This window comes from Gopherus flavomarginatus, chromosome 24 (genome assembly GCF_025201925.1).
Source record: "Gopherus flavomarginatus isolate rGopFla2 chromosome 24, rGopFla2.mat.asm, whole genome shotgun sequence".
Classification (NCBI taxonomy): Eukaryota; Metazoa; Chordata; order Testudines; family Testudinidae; genus Gopherus; species Gopherus flavomarginatus.
The window spans coordinates 12,703,189-12,721,883 of NC_066640.1; the positions used below are offsets into that span (position 1 = coordinate 12,703,189).

The 18,695-nt window shown below is 52.6% G+C and overlaps 1 protein-coding gene across 3 annotated transcripts; it reads left to right on the forward strand.

Annotated features, from left to right (window-relative positions):
* Positions 1-56: 56 nt before the first annotated feature.
* PCSK4 (proprotein convertase subtilisin/kexin type 4) lies at positions 57-15,107 on the forward strand. Of its 3 annotated transcripts, none has more exons than XM_050933889.1 (15): positions 57-224; positions 3,071-3,175; positions 4,076-4,171; positions 4,607-4,735; positions 6,452-6,528; positions 7,315-7,403; positions 8,651-8,823; positions 9,431-9,643; positions 9,928-10,028; positions 10,600-10,703; positions 11,024-11,141; positions 11,703-11,882; positions 12,573-12,697; positions 13,363-13,482; positions 14,516-15,107. In XM_050933889.1, the coding sequence occupies exons 1-15, from the start codon at positions 57-59 to the stop codon at positions 15,094-15,096; spliced, it is 2,379 nt and encodes a 792-aa protein (XP_050789846.1). In that variant the 3' UTR covers positions 15,097-15,107. The 3 variants fall into 3 exon arrangements, with proteins under 3 accessions (XP_050789846.1, XP_050789848.1, XP_050789847.1); XM_050933890.1 differs by lacking the exon at positions 57-224 and adding an exon at positions 2,168-2,260; XM_050933891.1 differs by lacking the exon at positions 12,573-12,697 and having other exon boundaries at positions 169-224; positions 14,516-15,068.
* The last annotated feature ends 3,588 nt before the right edge of the window (positions 15,108-18,695 follow it).

Here is an 18,695-nt window from a genome sequence, read left to right on the forward strand (position 1 = left end):
GCGGGGGCGGCCCCACGTTTCCCCCTGGGCGGGGGAGACCGGATCTGCGCCGAGTCATGGCGGGGGCGGCTGCCTGGCTCCGCCTCTGGCTGCTGCTGGGCGGCGCCTCCTGCTGCTTGAGCGGCCTCAGCATCTACCTGAGCAGCTGGGCGGTGAGGGTGCCCGCGGGGGCCCGGGAGGCCGAGCGCCTGGCCCGCAAGCACGGGCTGCTCTGCCTGGGGCAGGTGAGGGGCGGGGGGGCGGAAGAGGGGCAATCTGCGAATGCCACCCCTAGCCCCAGCAACCTTCTCCCCCTGCTCCAAACCCTGCTTTTCCTGAGGCTCCTGCCCCACTGAACGCCCCCTTCCCATGAGTGGCTGCTCCCACACTCTTCCCTTCTCCTTCCCAACACCCCTCCCTTCCCCATGGATTCAGTCAATTTCCTGTTCCAACCCCCCTTTCCAAGAAGGGGGGGGAGATGTTTCTAAAAGGGGGGCTGGGGAGTGAGGCATACCCTCCTCCCTCCAAAGACACCCCCAACATTTGTTCCCCAGATGGAAAAGCTCCTGTTGAGAGCCAGGGGCCAGGTCACTCCTCCACCCAATTATCTGCAATGGGAGCTAATGAAAGGCTGACCTGCTGCAGAAATTCACACTTCTGACAGTGACCTTGCCTGGCCTGCAATTAAAGATGACTTTTCCAGAAGTGAAACTACAACACTGCACCTAGGACTGAGTAGGAGACTTCTGGGCCAGCCTGCATAGGTGCCATTTGATGATGCAATCTTTTTCTCCTGCAAACCTTGCCTCTTATTTATCAGTTTTCCTCCCCTCACTCTCCCTCTTCTCTCTCATATCTGTATCTGAGAAGCTTTTCTCAGGGTCTATTTTTATTTTTAAATGGTGACATTCTAGCATCATTACCAATTCCTCCTCATGCAAGGCTCAAGCTGAAAGCATACATGATGCATATGGCATTGACAGCAGATGCAAATGAATCTTTAAAGAGAGGCCCTATTATACAGCAAGGTTGTATAGAAAGAATATCACTGGTGTCCAGCCCATTATCTGCACTAACGCTGCCACCAGGGGATTAGTAATGGATGGCAATTTAAGGAAGAAAAGTTTGGTGCAGATCAGGTCTCTCTCATTATAGTTGGGCCTATAATTAAGTTTTGGTAAAAAAAAAAATTTACCAAAAAATCCTAGATTAATGAAAACATTTCCATTAAATTTTTAATAATGTAATAGTAATACTAGAAGGGATAATTGCTTTTCCAAACCCTGCAGTCCATGTCTCCGTTCAGCATTCCCTGATCTCTCTGGACACATTCTCTGCACTTTTTTTATTTATATTTATTTAGTGTTCTAAAACCTAGAAGGCCCCAGTTGAGATTTGGGGTCCTGCTGTGCTAGGTTCTGTACAAACGTCTAGTAAAAGACCGCTACTGTCCTGAAAAGCTCAGTCTAAAGAAACCAGACTGATAAAGGGTGGGAGGAAGGCAGAGGAAGTGACTTGCCCAAAGTCATGCACCAGGTTAGTGGCCGAGCTGGGAATAGAACCCAGGATCCTGACTCCCAGTCTGGTGCTCTATCCACTAGATCATGCTACCTCCCTACACTGTCTTACTGAACACAAAGCCAGCCTGCCAGTGAATACCCTTATCTGAAAGAGCTTTATCTCCTTTTAGTTCTGAATGGCCGACAGCCATCATCCTGCCATGTCTCCCTGTAAATCAATAAGAGATCAAATTCACCTCCTCTGCCTATACAACTGGTTTTAGGCCTTGAGAACTCCACTGGAGCAGCTGTTTGGTTACAAACGACCTCCTCTCCCCACCTTTTAATCTGATCTTCTGTTGTACCAAAACAAGCCCCCAACTGACTTTCCACCTTGATTTTTTTTTCAGATATTGACCTACCCATCTTCCACGGTGCTCGCTTTGATTATCCAATGGTTTGCCCTCTTCATAAAATCCTGAGCAGGGGGAATGGTGGTGCTTCATACAGCCAGGTGTCCCACTAATTCAATGTCATCTCCTTCAGACCTCGTTCCAAAATCCATTATCTTAGCTGTTTTTCTTTGATTCCTCTCACAGTCGCTCTCTGAATATACTCTAGGATTTCTACTTGTCCTTTATTCTAGGTGTTCTACATTGCTGAGACTTCTGAAATAGTGCAACCACTTGCCACCTTCCATTCACTTTGAGTCTGGGTATTTGAACATCTGTTTGCCCCTTTTCCACCCTCTGCTGTTTCCTTGGCAGTATGTTCCCTACAAGGTAATGTTTCAATCACGAAACCAACCTTTATCTGAGTGGTGCTTTGCTAAATAACAACTGCTTGTCTTTACCATTGTATAGGCCTGTTTTCAGGGTAACTCAGCTGCATGAATAACCTAGTTCTGAGCCAAAACTTGCCACAAAACGTTTTTCTCTCTTAAGCAGAGACTCTGTGCTTGAGATTGGCTATTACAAGGATTTCCTCTTTATCAGCTCCACCTGTGTCCTTCCCTACCTTTCTGCTGTAGCATCCAAATGGCCTCCTAGAATATTTAAAAGGCTGTGCAGATCTTTGTCTTGTTTCTCTCCGCCTTTCGCTTTAAAATATGTCATTTGCTAACCGATTGTGGAACCAGCTCTCTGGAGTGCTCAGGGCTCAGGATCTTCGGCGGATGCCTGTCCATTCAAACTGCCACTCACTGTGGTTTCACTTAGTGCCCCATGATTGAGAAAATGGAAACATGGAGAGACCCACCCCAGTCAGCCAGCAGTTGGCAAGTAGATCAGAAATGTTAGCTCTCCATTACTCCGAAGGGAATTCTAAAATGACAAAGGTGAATATAGAATGAAAATTCCTAATACAACAGGCCAGTAAAAAAAATAAAACCACCCCACACAACTCTGTTCTGTTTTTATATATTAAAGTATGCCCAGAGGAAGTGCTTATAGGAGAGAAGAGATTTGGCTTGTATACTCAGTAAATGACAGATCCTGCAGTTTATTATGCTGAAAGGCATACATGGTTAATTTCCCTGGTGGGTTCTGGTTGTCCCCATGTCATAGCCTTATCTATAACTCTTCGTTCTGCAGATAATTGAAGGGGAACACTATTACCATTTCAAACACCGAGGCATGGTGCAGGAATCGCTGAACAGACACTGGGGCTGGCATGTGCATCTGAAAAGAGAGCCCAAGGTGAACAGAGTGTAATTTGTGCTGGAAGCTCAAAAGAACTTCAGCTTGTTAGAAAATGTGTTCGTGAATTTTAACTGGACCATTGTGAGCATCTAGTTTGGCCTCCTGCGTAGCACAGGGCAGAGAATATCATCGAGTTACTCCTGCATGGAGCTCCTGACTTCTGGTTGAGACGTAGCACGGGCTCTTTCCTCCTGTCCGAGCTAAGGTGGAAAGGGATCGGCCAAGGGATTGGCTTCCATAGTTCTGTCTATAAATACTGCAGATCAGGCACCGATTGAATGGAGTTGCTGTGCTGTCAAACCAGCACGTGTAACCTTGAATGCAGGGTCCCACCTACTTTGATAGCCCATCCCTGACAGTGGCCAGTGCTTCAGAGGACGGCAGGAGAACTAATAGTATGTTACTATCCACTGTTTGTTTGGTGGAGAGAGTTTCTTCTTGAGCCCCAGCGTGTGATCAGATCTGAAGCATAAGGACCAATAGCCCTTTTTTCTTATCATGAGCAACTGCCAATGTTATTTTTCCTAGAAGTAGTCTTCTAGAGGCAAACCTTGGATGCGTCTGCCAAAGATCTCCTAATTAATTTGGTGTCCTGTCAGTTACAATGTCTGTAACAGACTTTGGAACTGATTTGGTTAGGAATCGATAGAGGGTCTTTTCTGTTAGTACTTTGCAACCATAGACTAAAGCTTCAGGAAATGAGATCTACTTCAGTGGCTATGGAAAACCTCTGGATGTATGGTTAAAATGGCCTTTCCACCAAGCTGGTAGAGCACAAAGGCCTAAGTGGTATGGGAAATCTACAATGGGAGGTGAAATCTGTCACTGGGAGTAGACCGGCGAAGAGGAACTTGCTGCTTTCCCTGGCATTAAGAAGGGTGACTCCTCTCCATCTAGGTCCAGTGGTTTGAGCAGCAAACGCTGAAGAGGCGTACGAAAAGAACCATCGCTGTCGTGCCAACAGATCCTTGGTTCCATAAACAGTGGTACATGGTAAGAATTTATATTCTGTTACCTTCTCCTGTCTGATCCTCTTTTTGGTGTAACGGTCCGTGAGGAAGTGGGTTCTAGCGTTTAGAGCAGCCAACCGGGTGCCAGGACTTCTGGCTTTTATTCTTCAGCTCTGACTTGCTTGAGGCATTCACTTCACCACTGCATGCCTCATTTTCCTTAGTTGTAAAGTAGGAATAATACTGGTAATAAATCAGAACAGTCTCTGTCATTGAAGGTTTTTAAGAGCAGGTTAGACAGTCACCTGTCAGGGATAGTTTAGATAATACTTAGTCCTGCCTTGAGTGCAGGAGTCTGGACTAGAAGACCTCTTGAGGTCCCTTCCAGTCCTACAATTCTATGATTCATAAAGGTGATTCATAGATCACAGGCCAGAATGGACCTTTGTGCTCAAACCTGGTCTGGCTTTTGTTTCAGAACAACGACGTCCATCCAGATCTGAACATCCTTACCGCTTGGAGCAAGGGGTACACCGGCTTGGGCGTGGTGCTCTCCATCCTGGATGATGGACTGGAGAGAGACCACCCCGATCTGTCTGCTAACTATGTAAGATCAATCTGAAACTATCCAGGCATCCCAATGTTGTGACCTCCACAGCTGAGTCCTTTGGGATTGATCAGCTACAGCTAGGTGCTTCTTTGTAGCATATTTCCTGCAAGGAAGAGGAGAAGCTGTGACAGAACCTTTATCCTAGGGTAGTGGGACTCACCCCTGGGGAGCCCAGCATCTGGATGGCTGGATCAAAAGGCTTAGCCTTTTCAGTGAGGGAAACTTCCGAAGTTTGAAATGGCTTCTGTAAAAGAAATATCCAAGACCAAAGAAACATGACGAGATGTAATTAGTGGAAGCTGAATCCCAGCACATGTTTAGAAAACGAATGGAGAAAGGAGCAATTGAATCTCCTAAATAAGTGATCATCTATAGTGCACCTCGTATGTCCTCTAAATTGCATAGAAGTTGGGTTCACTCCTCCCTCGCAGCCATATCCTCTCCCAGAGAGGCAGCATGGGCTAATGCAGTGGCTCTCAACCTTTCCAGATGACTGTCCCCCTTTCAGGAGTCTGACTTGTCTTGCGTAGCCCCAAATTTCACCTCACTTAAAAATTACTTGCTTATAAAATCGGACGTAAAAATACAAAAGTGTCACAGCCACACTAGTACTGACAAATTGCTTCCTTTCTCATTTTGACCATATAAAATAAATCAACTGGAATATAAATATTGTACTTGCATTTCTGTATAGTCTATAGATCAGCATAAACAAATCAATGTCTGTCTGAAATTGTAGTTTGTACTGGCTTTGCTAAGGCTTTTTATGTAGCCTGTTGTAAAACTCGGCAAATATCTAAATGAGTTCATGGACCCCCTGGAAGAGCTCTGCCTACCCCCAGGGGTGCACGTACCCCTTGAGAACCACTAGGCTAATGGACAAAACACTAGGATGGGATTCAGGAGACTTGACTTCTATTCCTGGCTTTGCCACAGACCTGCTGGGTTATTTTAGCAAGTTACTTTTTACCTCCTTTTGCCTCCATTTCCCCATATTTAAAATGGGGATAATGACACAGACTTCCTTTGTAAAGCATTAGGTATCCTTGTGCCCTGGTCAAAACACAGAGTAGCACCAGTTTACCCAAAGGTGTGATTATAAGTAGACTTCGTTAAAACCAGTGAAAGTTGTGTACATTGATTTAAACCTGTTTTCTATCAGGTTAATTTGCATCTAAGTTAAACTGGTGTAACTGAGTTTAAACCAGAATAGTGGTAAACCAGTGCAACTTTGTAGAATTAAATCCTGTTTAATAAACGTGTGTGTGTGTGTGTGTGTGTATATATATATGTGTGTGTATATATATACATACACACATATACACACACAGGGCTAGGAGCCAGGAATTCTTGTTCTAATCCTGTCTCTGCTACTGAATTACTTTAGGTAATCTTTGTTTCCTGTTATTAAAATATGGATTAATAGATTATTAGGCCAGAAGCAACCACTCTGATCATCTCGTTTGCCCTCCTGTGTAACACAGGCCATAGGATTTCCCTGGATTAACCCCTGGGCTATTGTTATCAGTGTCTCATAGGAGCATATGGTAACACTTGTGAACACTCACCATGTGGAGTGCTCTATAGATGCTGATTATTTACCTGGTTGTTGGCTTCGTTCTAGGGGTTAAAGCGAATGTATAATGTCCATTGTAACAAAGACATGCTTTCCTAAGCAGGGTCTTCTCACCTTCGTGTTTCGTCTTGCTTTAGGATCCCCTTGCGAGTTATGACTTCAACAGCAACGATCCCGACCCACAGCCTCGTTACAACATCTGGGATGAGAATCGGTGAGTTCCCGCAGCAAACGGGGGTGCTGCTGCTTGGGGTGTCAGATCTAAATCCCCTGCCTTGGGGATTTTGTCTCTCTGGTATAGCTGATCTCCAGGGTTGTTCTCTTGATATGTCATGAGATTCACTATCAGGATGCACTGAGGTGAAGAAGGTGGAAGCGAATTCTGTCCCTGAACAATGAAGGACTAGGGTTACAAGCACGTGTGTTCCTGTGGAGGGACATTCAGGCACTTGGATTGGAGTCAGAGGGGTCTGCCTCAGGTTTGCACCTACCTAGGCCGTGACATTAAGCAGCATCTCAGCTGTAGTGAAGATGTTACGATCGTGATATTGGTCTGGCAGCCTCACCAGTGCGTGTATGCAGGGCGCAATGTACCCCAGAGTGTCCAGTACCTTGAATCCCCAGCTGACTCCAATAGGAGGATTCTAACCTTGTGTCTGGCCCCTCCTCCTCTGACAGTGACCAAATGTAATGCTCTCTGGGCCATCAGGCAGGCTGGGTGGTTTCAGCGGTTCTCTCTCATCCCACCTGCCAGCATTCACTGCACCACTTCCCACGACTTGCATGTGACTGAGTCGTGCCCAAATGGAAAGCAGCCCCCCAAGGTGACTTAAGGAGGGACCCCCCGTGCTCCAATGGAATATTTCAGGGAGAGGAACAGCTGCTAGTCAGCATTAGCATGCACTGTACCTCATGGCAAGGCAGAGCATATGGAGGAATCTGGCTGTTTGGCTGGCAGATATGGCTGTGGTGACTCTTGCTCCCTGCCTCTGTCCCTCAGGCATGGGACACGCTGTGCAGGAGAGGTGGCAGCGGCAGCCAACAACAGACTCTGTGGAGTCGGCGTCGCGTACAAAGCAAAAATTGGAGGTAAGCCATCTGCTTTCTTGGTGTGATACTTCCCAGATACCATGGGAAGGGAGGGCCCGAGCTTGCCCAGACGTCTGGGGGAGTGCATGGCCACAGAACAGGGACTTGGCTGTACAGCATAAGGGCAGTTCTGGCCTCTCAAACCAAACTCTTGGTTAAAACCGAATGCAAATATCGTAAAAGGCAGCACAGTTTAGTGGATTGAGCACAGGGCATGAGGGCAGGAGCTCCAGAGCTCTCAATCCAGCTCTGCCGATTACGTACTGCAAGGGCTTGGACAATCAGTTAGGAACTGATTGATTTTTTTTTTTAATTTTATTTTGCAGCAGGAGCAAGTAGTTACAAATCCATTTGAAGCCAATGAGAATTGCAGGTGCTCAGCATCTCTGAACATCTGATCCCTTAACCTCTGTGTGTCCATCTGTAGAATAGTGAAAACCCCATCCCTGCCCCACCATGCTGCTCTGGCTACAGAGATTGACTGGTTAATGCCTGGCCATTGCGCTGAACATATGAAAAGTGCTCAAGGTTAGGCTGACCTGGCTGAAGCTGGAGCCTTGAGTGACACTAGAGGGAGCTCTTGCTTAGCTGCTGCAAAGGGTGATGTTATGATTAGGGCCCTACCAAATTCACAGGCCATTTTGGTCAATTTCATGGTCATAGGATTTTAAAAATTGTAAATTTCATGATTTCAGCTATTTAAATCTGAAATTTCACAGCGTTGTAATTGTAGGGGTCCTGACCCACAAAGGAGTTGTGTGTATGTGTGGGGGGGTGTCACAGGTTATTGTAGGGCGGGGGTTGCGATACTGCTACCTTTACTTCTGCACTGCTTCTGGCGGCAGTGCTGCCTTCAGAGCTGGATGCTCAGTCAGCAGCCGTCACTCTCCAGCCACCCAGCTCTGAAGGGAGTGCAGAAGTAAGGGTGGCAATACAGCAACCCCCCTGCCCCCCAAAATACCCTGCAAGTCCCTTTAGTGTCAGGCCCCCTAATTTGAGAAACGCTGGTCTCCCCTGCGAAATCTGTATAGTACAGGGACCATATTTCATGGTCTGTGATGCATTCTTCATGGCTGTGAATTTGGTAGGGTCATGGTTATGAGGCTAGCATGGAGGCTTGCATGCTAACATCAGCAACTGGAGACGCCTGCCTGACCTGGAGTGGGAGAGGCTCATGGGCCTGTTAAGGGCAGTGCTGGCTCGTTGAGACCTCTGACCTAGCTGCCCTCTCTTCCTTGGCCCCACAGGTGTGAGGATGCTCGATGGTCCCATCACAGACATCGTGGAGGCTCAGTCCTTGAGTTTCCGCCCCCAACACATCCACATCTACAGTGCAAGCTGGGGCCCAGAGGATGATGGTAAAACTGTGGATGGACCTGGGATCCTGGCCCTGGAAGCCTTCTACAAGGGGATAGCGAATGTAAGCGTGGGCTCTGGGCTTGGTTCCTTTGCTGGCTTGTTGCCTCTGAAAAGGGGGTTTGTGACTTCTGAAGGGGAGGGATGACGTGGGCTGGAGAGCACCGAACTGGGCACTCTGCTACGCTAGCCCCCAAGCGGGGCAGCTCTCAGCCAGGCACCTGGGGCCAGTTCAGGGAGGAATTCTGCTCCCCATGCACGACATGGCCCTGGGTGCTGGGTCCTTTTTTGCCCTCCACTGACGCATCAGAGCCAGCCTGCTGATCAAGGCTAAGCTAGCTGGAGCCTTGGTTTGATCCAGTATGAACAAATGTTGGGTATAATTTTACATGAGACTAGCCCCACCGTTCCTATTTACTCCCATCTCCCTCCGAAATAGCACCCTGTACGCATGCTGCGGCAGCTGGGGATTGGTCAGCTTAACTACAGTATATTGTGTTTCCATGGAAACGAGGTCAGCTGTAGCCAGGACCCAGGAATCCCCCCCACTGCCAACAGACAGCCCTGTGCCACGTTAGCACCATATTAACACCACTACAGCAGGGACTCTGTCCCATCCCCCCACCCCCCCGCAGTGTAACACTGGTCCCTGCTTGCTCCCCTCCCCACAGGGGCGCGGCGGCCTGGGGTGTCTCTTCGTCTGGGCCTCTGGCAATGGCGGCATCCACTCGGACAACTGTAACTGCGATGGGTACACCAACAGCATCTACACCCTGTCGGTGGGCAGCGCGACCCAGAGCGGCCGGGTGCCCTGGTACAGCGAGGCCTGTGCCTCCACCCTCACCACCACCTACAGCAGCGGCATCAAGAGCGAGAAGCAGATCGTGAGTCCCCCCCCCCCCCGCCGCCCGTTCCTCTCTCCCCTAGGTTAAGGCTGCACTCGAGGGCCCACTGTAGTGGGGCCCCAGCCAAGAGGCGGCTCAGCAGTGACCCCTTCTGGCCGACGGCAGAGCAGACTGATGGCTTGAGAGTTCTGCCCTGAATTTCACTGCTGCTCCTTTACCAGCAAAGGCTGCTCAGACCCAGCAGATGATTCAGCACAGAATGTGTCTCTGCATCTCTCTGAGATGCCAATCCCATGGCTTCCTCACCTACCCTCTCTCCCCAGGTGACAACTGACCTGCGGCACCGCTGCACCGACAAGCACACAGGCACCTCGGCCTCTGCCCCCCTGGCTGCCGGGATGATCGCGCTCGCTCTGGAGGCCAAGTAGGTAGAACACACGTTCACGCTGCACTCCTACCTCCTAAGGCTGCCCCTGCCTCGGCAACGAAGCCACTACCCCCAGGGAATCTGCTAGGGCCTCTTTCCAGAGTCCATTAGAATGTCTGTAGGGATTACGGTCAAAATATGTCCCCATCACCCTGACAAAAGCAAACACGGTAACTAAAATAGCTCACGATGACCTGGGTTGCGCAGTCTCCTCTCCAGGGATACATTACAGGGAACCAAAGCTAGCGCCCCCTTCCAGCTGTTCAGCTGCCTGTGGGAAACCAGTTGGGGGTCTCCATCCAGTCCACATGGCTGGGTGTCCAACCCACCATCTGCCCTAACTGGCCCCCATGTTGGCAGAGAAGCCAAGGACTGAATGAGCCACAGATGGTCTGCTGTTAACCCTGTAACGTGGCCTCTCCAAGCTGGGACAGTCTGGAGAAAGCTTGCCCATGCTCTACCTGCTGTGTGGATGAGCAGAAGCCACCTGCCCCCTCTCGCCAGCCCCAGGGTCACCTCAGCCTTTTGATACAGGAGACCTCTTTCCCAAAGTGCTCCTTGTCTCTAGCCCAGCACTGACCTGGCGTGACATGCAGCATCTCATGGTGAGAGCCTCCAAGCCAGCCCACCTGCAGGCAGAAGACTGGGCCCTGAACGGAGTCGGACGCAAAGGTGAGGCTGCTCATTAGATCTTTACTCAGTGAAAATTGCTACCGGGACCCTGGTTACTTCCACCATGGTATTTAAAAGAACAAGAGGCTTGCAGCCCTTACCAGCCTTCATCAGCTGTTGGTGGTCTCCATAAATGCTGCAGCATCTAGACCAAGTGCACCTCTCATGCTTGCAGTGAAAGAAAATGCTGGTTCTTTGGGTTTCTAAGAGCTGATTTTTCACCAGCATATCTGGCAGCAATAAGCTCCCGTGAGTCACGGCTTAGCAGTCCGGTGTTGGGGCTCATTGATCCTTCCCTGGACTGGGTGTCTGTTTTTCAGTAAGCCACCATTATGGCTATGGACTCCTGGATGCTGGCGATCTGGTGGACCTGGCCAAGAAGTGGACTACGACCGGGCCCCAGAGGAAGTGTTCCGTCAAGGTTGTCTACGTGCCCCTGTAAGAGAAGAAATCCTGGTGGAATCTGACCCCTTGTGTTGTGCGTTGCAGGGGAAATTCTGGTAGAAAAAGCAGGAGCTGGGAACCACTTCCCGAGGATGTTTTTGCAGGGAAATGGGAACCTGGTCTCCATCCCAAGGTCTCAAGTATGGGCTGGATACTTACAAACACCACAGCACTTCAGGAACTCCTGCTGTTTCAGTTCTGTGTGGGTGTTAAAGGAGGTGGCAGCAAAGATTAGTGACTGCTTGTCCCTCATATTCTTGGGGACAAGAGCTGGGTCACTGGGGGGGTCCTCCCCCAGAAAAATAACCCTGCCCGCAAAGAATGATCCCCATCCTCTGCTTGGACCCTATGAACTTTTATCCCAGAGCTCTGCTCTGCTTTAGCTCCAGTTTGCTGGACACACCTGACCTGATGCTGTTCCTTTGTGGTTTCATTAAAAAACATCTGCTGAAGCAAGAGGCTTTAGTAGCAGACTCCCCCGTACCTGGTCTCATTGGGTTTCTGGGCCCCAAGCTGGGGCAGACACCTTCACCTCCTCTTCTTGTCTCCTGGCAGGGAGATAGGTTCAAAACTCACAGTCAGCAAAGACGTCTCCACCTGCATCGGGAGGAGCAGGCATATCCGCTCCCTGGAGCACGTCCAGGTCCGCATCTCTCTAAGCTACAGCAGGAGAGGGGATCTGGCCATCTCTCTGACCAGCCCAATGGGAACTAAGTCCACCCTGGTGGCCATCAGGTAAGGTGTGGACTGAACACTTCCTGCTGGTACTTCCACGGGGTGGGGGTGCGGGGGGGGTGCAGCCTGCAGTGATCAAATGGGAATTTCATGGCTATAGAAACTTAAAACCTGAATCTCAGGCAGTGTGATTGCTCCAAACGAGCCGTGGCACTAGGATAGGAGTTCTCAACTTGCAGGTGTCAGGGTTACAACCACCCTGCCCTTTCCATATTGCTAAAGGCAAGTGTGCAGGGAGCAGGGGGGTCCCAGCTAGATGAGAGGTAGATCGTGTCTCTATATGGAACCATTGTGCTGGGGACATCAGAACTGCCGCACTGGAATGGATCCGTGGATTATCTGGTGTGGTATCCGGTCTCCTCCTTGAGGGGAAGCCACAACCTCCACAATGCACTAGATTACAGAGGCACAGGTTCCTTCCTGACCCAAGCAGGGGAGCAGCGTATGCCCAGAAGACAGTTACCCCAGCAGGGCTGTGAGGTGAAGGCTGCTTTGAGAAGTCTTTCTGCTAGAAAGGCAAATGGTTAAGGCAAGCTATGTCTCTCGGGCTCTGGTACGTTTGATGCTGCCATTGTAAGAACCCGGATACTTGTCCAACGCTCACCTCTGGGTTTCTGAAGTGCATCCCATGACCTCCTAGTGTCCAAAGACTGAAGGGTTTGTGAATTTCCCTTCCACCGCCCCCACTAGGCCATACGACACCAGCAACCAGGGCTACAGGGATTGGTCCTTCATGTCCACGCACTTCTGGGATGAGGACCCACGGGGCACCTGGACGCTCTTCCTAGAGAACAAGGGTGATGCTTACAACACAGGTGAGCATCCCCGTCATGCAGGAGACATATGCAAGAGCCCCGTTGCTATCGCTACAGCTGCTTTTCCTCTGATTAGCTGAGGGTGAGCAGAGTTCAGGACATCCCAGGCTGCTGAACAGCTCGGCGAGCGGGGATGTGCCTAAAGATGGAGCCATGTTCCCCTGTAGGCCAGCAGAGGAGTTCCAGGCAGCAAGGTCTCTTCCCGGGTTAGTTGTTATGTTGCTGTCTCCCAGTGGGAGCGACTGTTCCCAAAGGCAGTGGTGTCTCCCAGGTGGCTGATCACCGCTCTTCCTCTGAACACTTGTGCAGGGGGAAGCAGAGCCAGAGTTAATCCCTTGTGCACCAGGAACCAGTGGTGCCCCTGAGCCCGGTTACGTTTCCTCCCCTGTGCACCCCTCCTTTGCTGTCCTGTTTATCCCATCCTTCTCCTGCACCACTCAGTGTGCACAGGGCCTGGGCTAAATTCCCTCTTCTCATGGGGATTCTGGAGCTAGTGAGGTTGCACCTGCTTCGGATCCTTGAAAGCTCCCTCGCCAGGGGCCTTCGGGGCCAGAGCTCCGTGAAGTGCCCGGCTGGGTGACTTGTACGGAACTCGTGGCATTTGGGATCGTAAGCTCCACTGCATCGAATCTGAAACTCCTCCTCTCTTGAACCCCCTCTCCCAGGGTTCCTCACCAGCTTCGTCCTGCAGCTCTACGGAACAGACGAGGACATGACGGCCAGGAAGATAGCAGCCTCCGTTGTGAGCGAGTGTGTGAGGCGGGACTCCGAGGGAGCGTGCGAAGGTGAGTCGTCCTGGTTCTTCGTTACCACCCTGGCACCAATAGGCTCATTAGTATGGGGCTCTGCTGTAGTCCTCAGGCAAAGTCAAGAGTTATCCACAGCCATGTGGCCGGCTCTCCCTGACACCCACCCACCCCAGGGCAGCTGGCCACCCAGGAGTTACCTCAGCTCACCTCAGAGGAGGCCATTTGCCTGGTGAGCTGGGGTGGGGGTTATGTCCGTGCAGCAGCCCTGAAGATGCTTCTGTGTTCCCTTTAGACTCTCCTGGCTGGGTCTTCCAAAAATCCAGTCAATGGCCCTCCTCAGTGAGCCGGGGGGGTCACTGAGTGACAGACCATCCTCCTTTCGGGGGTGCTGTGTGCCAGGCCTTGGCCATACTAGCATCTCCTGCTGGCCCCAGGAATGAGTTGGGGAAAGTCTGCTTCATGTCAACCTGGTGTCCTTCCCCCTCTTCAGTTGGGCATTACAATGGGGCATGGCCGGCTTGGCTAGAGGGGCTGCTAAGCCATTCGACTTGGGTTCAGCAAACCGGGCCGGGCTGGGGCTGAATCAGTCTCTGGCTTTCAATCCCACAGCCATAAGCAGTTGAGAGTTTCTCAGTGCGCCTGTCTGTCCTTAAGCCCAAGGGGATATCAGTGCTCTGTGCAGCAGGCTGGAACTAGAAACCACTTAGATTCCTTGGAGTCACAGGTTTGAATCCAGTCAAGGCCAATTTAACCCTTTGTACCACAGAGAGCAGTAACTGGTGTTCTCCACGTGGGGGGCTTTCTTGGAGGAGACCTTAAACACCAAGGCCCAGATCCTCTAAGGTATCTAGGCTCCTTACTGCCACTGAAATAGCTCTGTGGATCTGGGCCCAGGCTCCCCTCTGCTGCGTGTGGGCACTGGCCATGCCAGAGCACCTCAGTAAGATCGTGCCCCACGCTGTGCAGCAGGCTCTGTGCTGGCTCTTGCCTGCCCACCCTAGAGGTGGCTGTATTTCAGCCCGTGTTGCAGTACGTAGCCTGAGGCTAACCCTTGCCCCTCTCCCCACAGAATGCAGCAGTGCCTTCTATGCGTTCCAGCACCTCTGCCTGTCCTACTGCCCTCCCCGCTATTACAACCGATCCAGGAGGTCCCCCAGCCTGGACAGGAGCCCACACCCTGCCCAGATCTGTGCCACCTGCCACCCGTCGTGCTACACCTGCCGGGGGGACACCGCCAACAACTGCACCGCCTGCCCCCCCTTCTGCACCTTCCACGAGCTCTCCCACTCCTGCTCCCCGCCGGCGTACCCCTCCGTCTTTCCCAGCAAGCCTGCAGCGGCGCACCGGCAGCACCTCATCTTCATCGTCCTGGCAATCCTGCTGGGTGGGGGCCTTCTCCTCATGGGTGTCCTCTGCATCACCTGCCATGGGGTGTCCCTCGCCGCCTCCTGGAAGCAGCGGAGGGGGCTCTCTGCTCTGCCCACAGCTGCTGGCCTGGAAGGGGGAAATCAGCCTGGGACCCCAAGAGAGGCTGGGTGCTTAAATGAGCTCGGGCAGCAGCAGGCTCTGGGGCCACCAGCGGAGGGCAGCGCTGGCCACCTAGCCCAGACCCTGCCTGCAGGCCATGCTGCTTCCAGACTTAGAACCTGAGACCGCCCCCCACCTTGTGAAATAAATAAGCTATTGTCAGTCACAGCTGGCCCCTCCTCTCTTGCTGCAAACCCTACTGGCTACCATGACCACTGCATTGGCTGCCCTCCCGTCCCGCATCCCGGAGCCTCAGGGGTCAGAGAGTCAGGTGGGCGGCTCCGTGCTCCTCTGCGCCTGTCCCCGGCTGTGGCTCCTGGGGGCTATTGCATATCGGCCGAGGGCCGCAGCATTGCTAAGCATGCGGCGTGTCGCCTTCCACGCTCACAAGGGAGGGAGAGCGAAAAGTGATGAGTTGGGAGAGGATTTTCCACCCAGTTACCTGTCCCTCTTCCCGCTGGAGGAGGGTGTTTGACCTCTCACAGGCCGTGAGCTGAGGCAACTTTGCATGTGGGAGAGGGGGAATGTTAAGCTGGTAGCTGGACTGCTTGGCGCAGAGACAGCCCAGGGGTCTCGCTAGGTAACAAAGGACCAAGCCTTGATCTCTGCATCCCAGAGCATCAGAGGCCTTTAGGAACCCGCTGCCCATTGCAAGCAATCGCAGCTTGGTGCCTCAGGCCATTCTGTGAGGCTCTGGGCCTGCACTCCTGTAACCAGCTCCCACCGTCGCTTTGTGCTGCCGAAATCCCTCAGGGGCGGCGATCCCCCTTCCGGTAACAGACGCGGTGGGGCCTGAAGAGGTAGAAACAATAGTTTATTTTGTTCAGAGGTTTTTGCCCAGGTAGGTTCTGCAAGGAACCAGCTGAGCAGAGCGGTGGCTGCCGTCACTATACGTAATGGCCTTTTTGCGCTGGACACGGCCGACCGGACCCTCAGCTTGGATTTCAAGGGGGTTCCTGCAGCTGCAGCGTTGGGCCCGGGTCTGCACAGTGATTGTACAAGTAGAGGAGGGAGGCAGGTTTCTGCTCCAGGAACAGAGCTGAGGGGCTTGGCCTTGGGGGAGGGGCAGCTTAGCCTCAAGTTTCCCTTCTCATGAGGCCATGTCTACATCTAAAATTTTGCAGCGCTGGTTGTTACAGCTGTATTAGTACAGCTGTATAGGGCCAGCGCTGCAGAGTGGCCACACTTACAGCAACCAGCGCTGCAAGTGGTGTTAGATGTGGCCACACTGCAGCGCTGTTGGGCGGCTTCAAGGGAGGTTCGGGGAACGCGAGAGCAAACCACGGGGAAGCTGGTCTCCTTTCCCGGTTTGCTCTCTCGTTCCCCGAACCCCCGAGCAAGCAGGTCTCCTTCCCTGCGGTTTGCAGGGTGGTTCGGGGAACGCGAGAGCAAACCGCGGCGAAGCTGGTCTCCTTTCCCGGTTTGCTCTCGCGTTCGCCGAACCACCCAGCAAACCGCAGGGAAGGAGACCTGCTTGCTCGGGGGTTCGGGGAACGCGAGAGCAAACCGGGGAAGGAGACCAGCTTCGCCGCGGTTTGCTCTCGCGTTCCCGGAACCCCCCTGCAAACCGCAGGGAAGGAGACCTGCTTGTTCGGGGAACGCGAGAGCAAACCGGGAAAGGAGACCAGCTTCGCCGCGGTTTGCTCTCGCGTTCCCGGAACCACCCAGCAAACCGCAGGGAAGGAGACCTGCTTGTTCGGGGAACGCGAGAGCAAACCGGGGAAGGAGACCAGCTTCGCCGCGGTTTGCTCTCGCGTTCCCGGAACCACCCAGCAAACTGCAGGGAAGGAGACCTGCTTGTTCGGGGAACGCGAGAGCAAACCGGGGAAGGAGACCAGCTTCGCCGCGGTTTGCTCTCGCGTTCCCGGAACCCCCCTGCAAACCGCAGGGAAGGAGACCTGCTTGCTCGGGGTTCGGGGAACGCGAGAGCAAACCGGGGAAGGATACCAGCTTCGCCGCGGTTTGCTCTCGCGTTCCCCGAACCACCCTGCAAACCGCAGGGAAGGAGACCTGCTTGCTCGGGGTTCGGGGAACGCGAGAGCAAACCGGGGAAGGAGACCAGCTTGATTACCAGAGGCTTCCTCAGGTATGCTGGGATACCTGCTTATTCCACGGAGGTCAAGAAAAGCGCTGGTAAGTGTCTATACTTGATTACCAGCGCTGGATCACCAGCGCTGGATCCTCTACACCCGAGACAAAACGGGAGTACGGCCAGCGCTGCAAACAGGGAGTTGCAGCGCTGGTGGTGCCCTGCAGATGTGTACACCTCCTAAGTTGCAGCGCTGTAACTCCCTCACCAGCGCTGCAACTTTCTGATGTAGACAAGCCCTCATCAGAATTCCCAGTTCAGGTGCCGTCCCCTCTGGGCACAGCGGAAGGGGGAAGTTACCTCTGCTCAGCCAGGAAAGGGAATATTCCCTCCTGGCAAATCATCCTCCGCAGGGAGGAAGCCTAGATCCTGGCTGGTGGTTTTTCTGCCTTGGGCAGTGGTGGGGGAGTTCGAATTCTTAGTGGTGATCAGACAGAGCCGAGGGGAGGGAGGTGATGTTTTTTATTGGCCTGACTCCTGAGGTGAGTGACAAAAAGGGTGAGTTCCTCACCTGCCTTGTCTCTGTAAGGTCCTGGGCCCAGCAACACCACTGCGTGTGCCCCCCAACAGCACTAACAGCTGTCTCCTGTCACACTACAACCAGCCAGCTCCTGCTTACCAGCCACACTAGCTACTGCCCCCTGCATCCCACGCAGCTCACCCGCCAGCATCCACGCTCCTCCCCCAGCCAGCCTGCTTTCCCGTTCCTGTATACCAATCGTCACCCTTCTGATCTGGGAGCAGGGGCACCCTGCCCTGGTTTAACTACTCCCCTGAGGAGCAGGGCAATGCTGGATCAAGTCCACTGCCTACTGCTCTGCTCCAGATTATCCCTGAATGGGATGAAATCCTCTCTCCCAGCAAGCCACCGCTGCTCCTCTTAACTCAGAAAGTCACTTTGATCAAGAGTATTTGGGATCATAAATGCACAGAGAAGGGCTTAACCCCCCAGCCACTCTCACAACTGAGTACCCGGCTTGTGCCTGCAGTTGGTGTTATGTAACCTGCCTATGCTTGAGGGGGTGGCAGAGAAAGGAAAGGACAGCTCCTCTGGGCACTGCTACAGGTGCCGGGCAGTGTTTGTGAGGTGCCCTGGCCCCATGGAGGAAATAGCAAGAAAAATGACAGGGCTGAGGCTGAGGATTTCAGAGCCTTCTCCTGGGAGTTCAGGCTAATTTTCCAGGGCAATAAAGCCAGGTTTTTGGCCCAGGTCTGCCCACGTGACCTGATCTGCCAGGCTTAGCATGTCATTAGGACACTACAGTTGCTCGTCTCCCTGCCCTGGCTGCAGCAGCATGCCAGAGGGAGGTAGGACCAGGCCACATCAAAGGGAGACGCTAAAGCCCCTCTCCTCTGGGCTCAGATTAACCTTGGCCAGGCTGCAGAGACAGCTGTGCCCTGGCACACGGCACAGCCCCGGGGAAGGCTGGGCTGGAGGGAGGGAGGGAGAGACCAAGGGGATCTCCAGGGGCAGGACTCAATGTCCGTTACAGTATCTCCTCGGAGCAGGAGCTTGCTGGAGCAGTTTCACATGCTGCAGGCCTTGGGCTGGGAAAAGCCCTTCCCACGCTGTTTGGTAGCACAGGGCCGGGCTCTGCTGCTCTGTGGTGTCTTGGTGACCTTACGGCCGTGG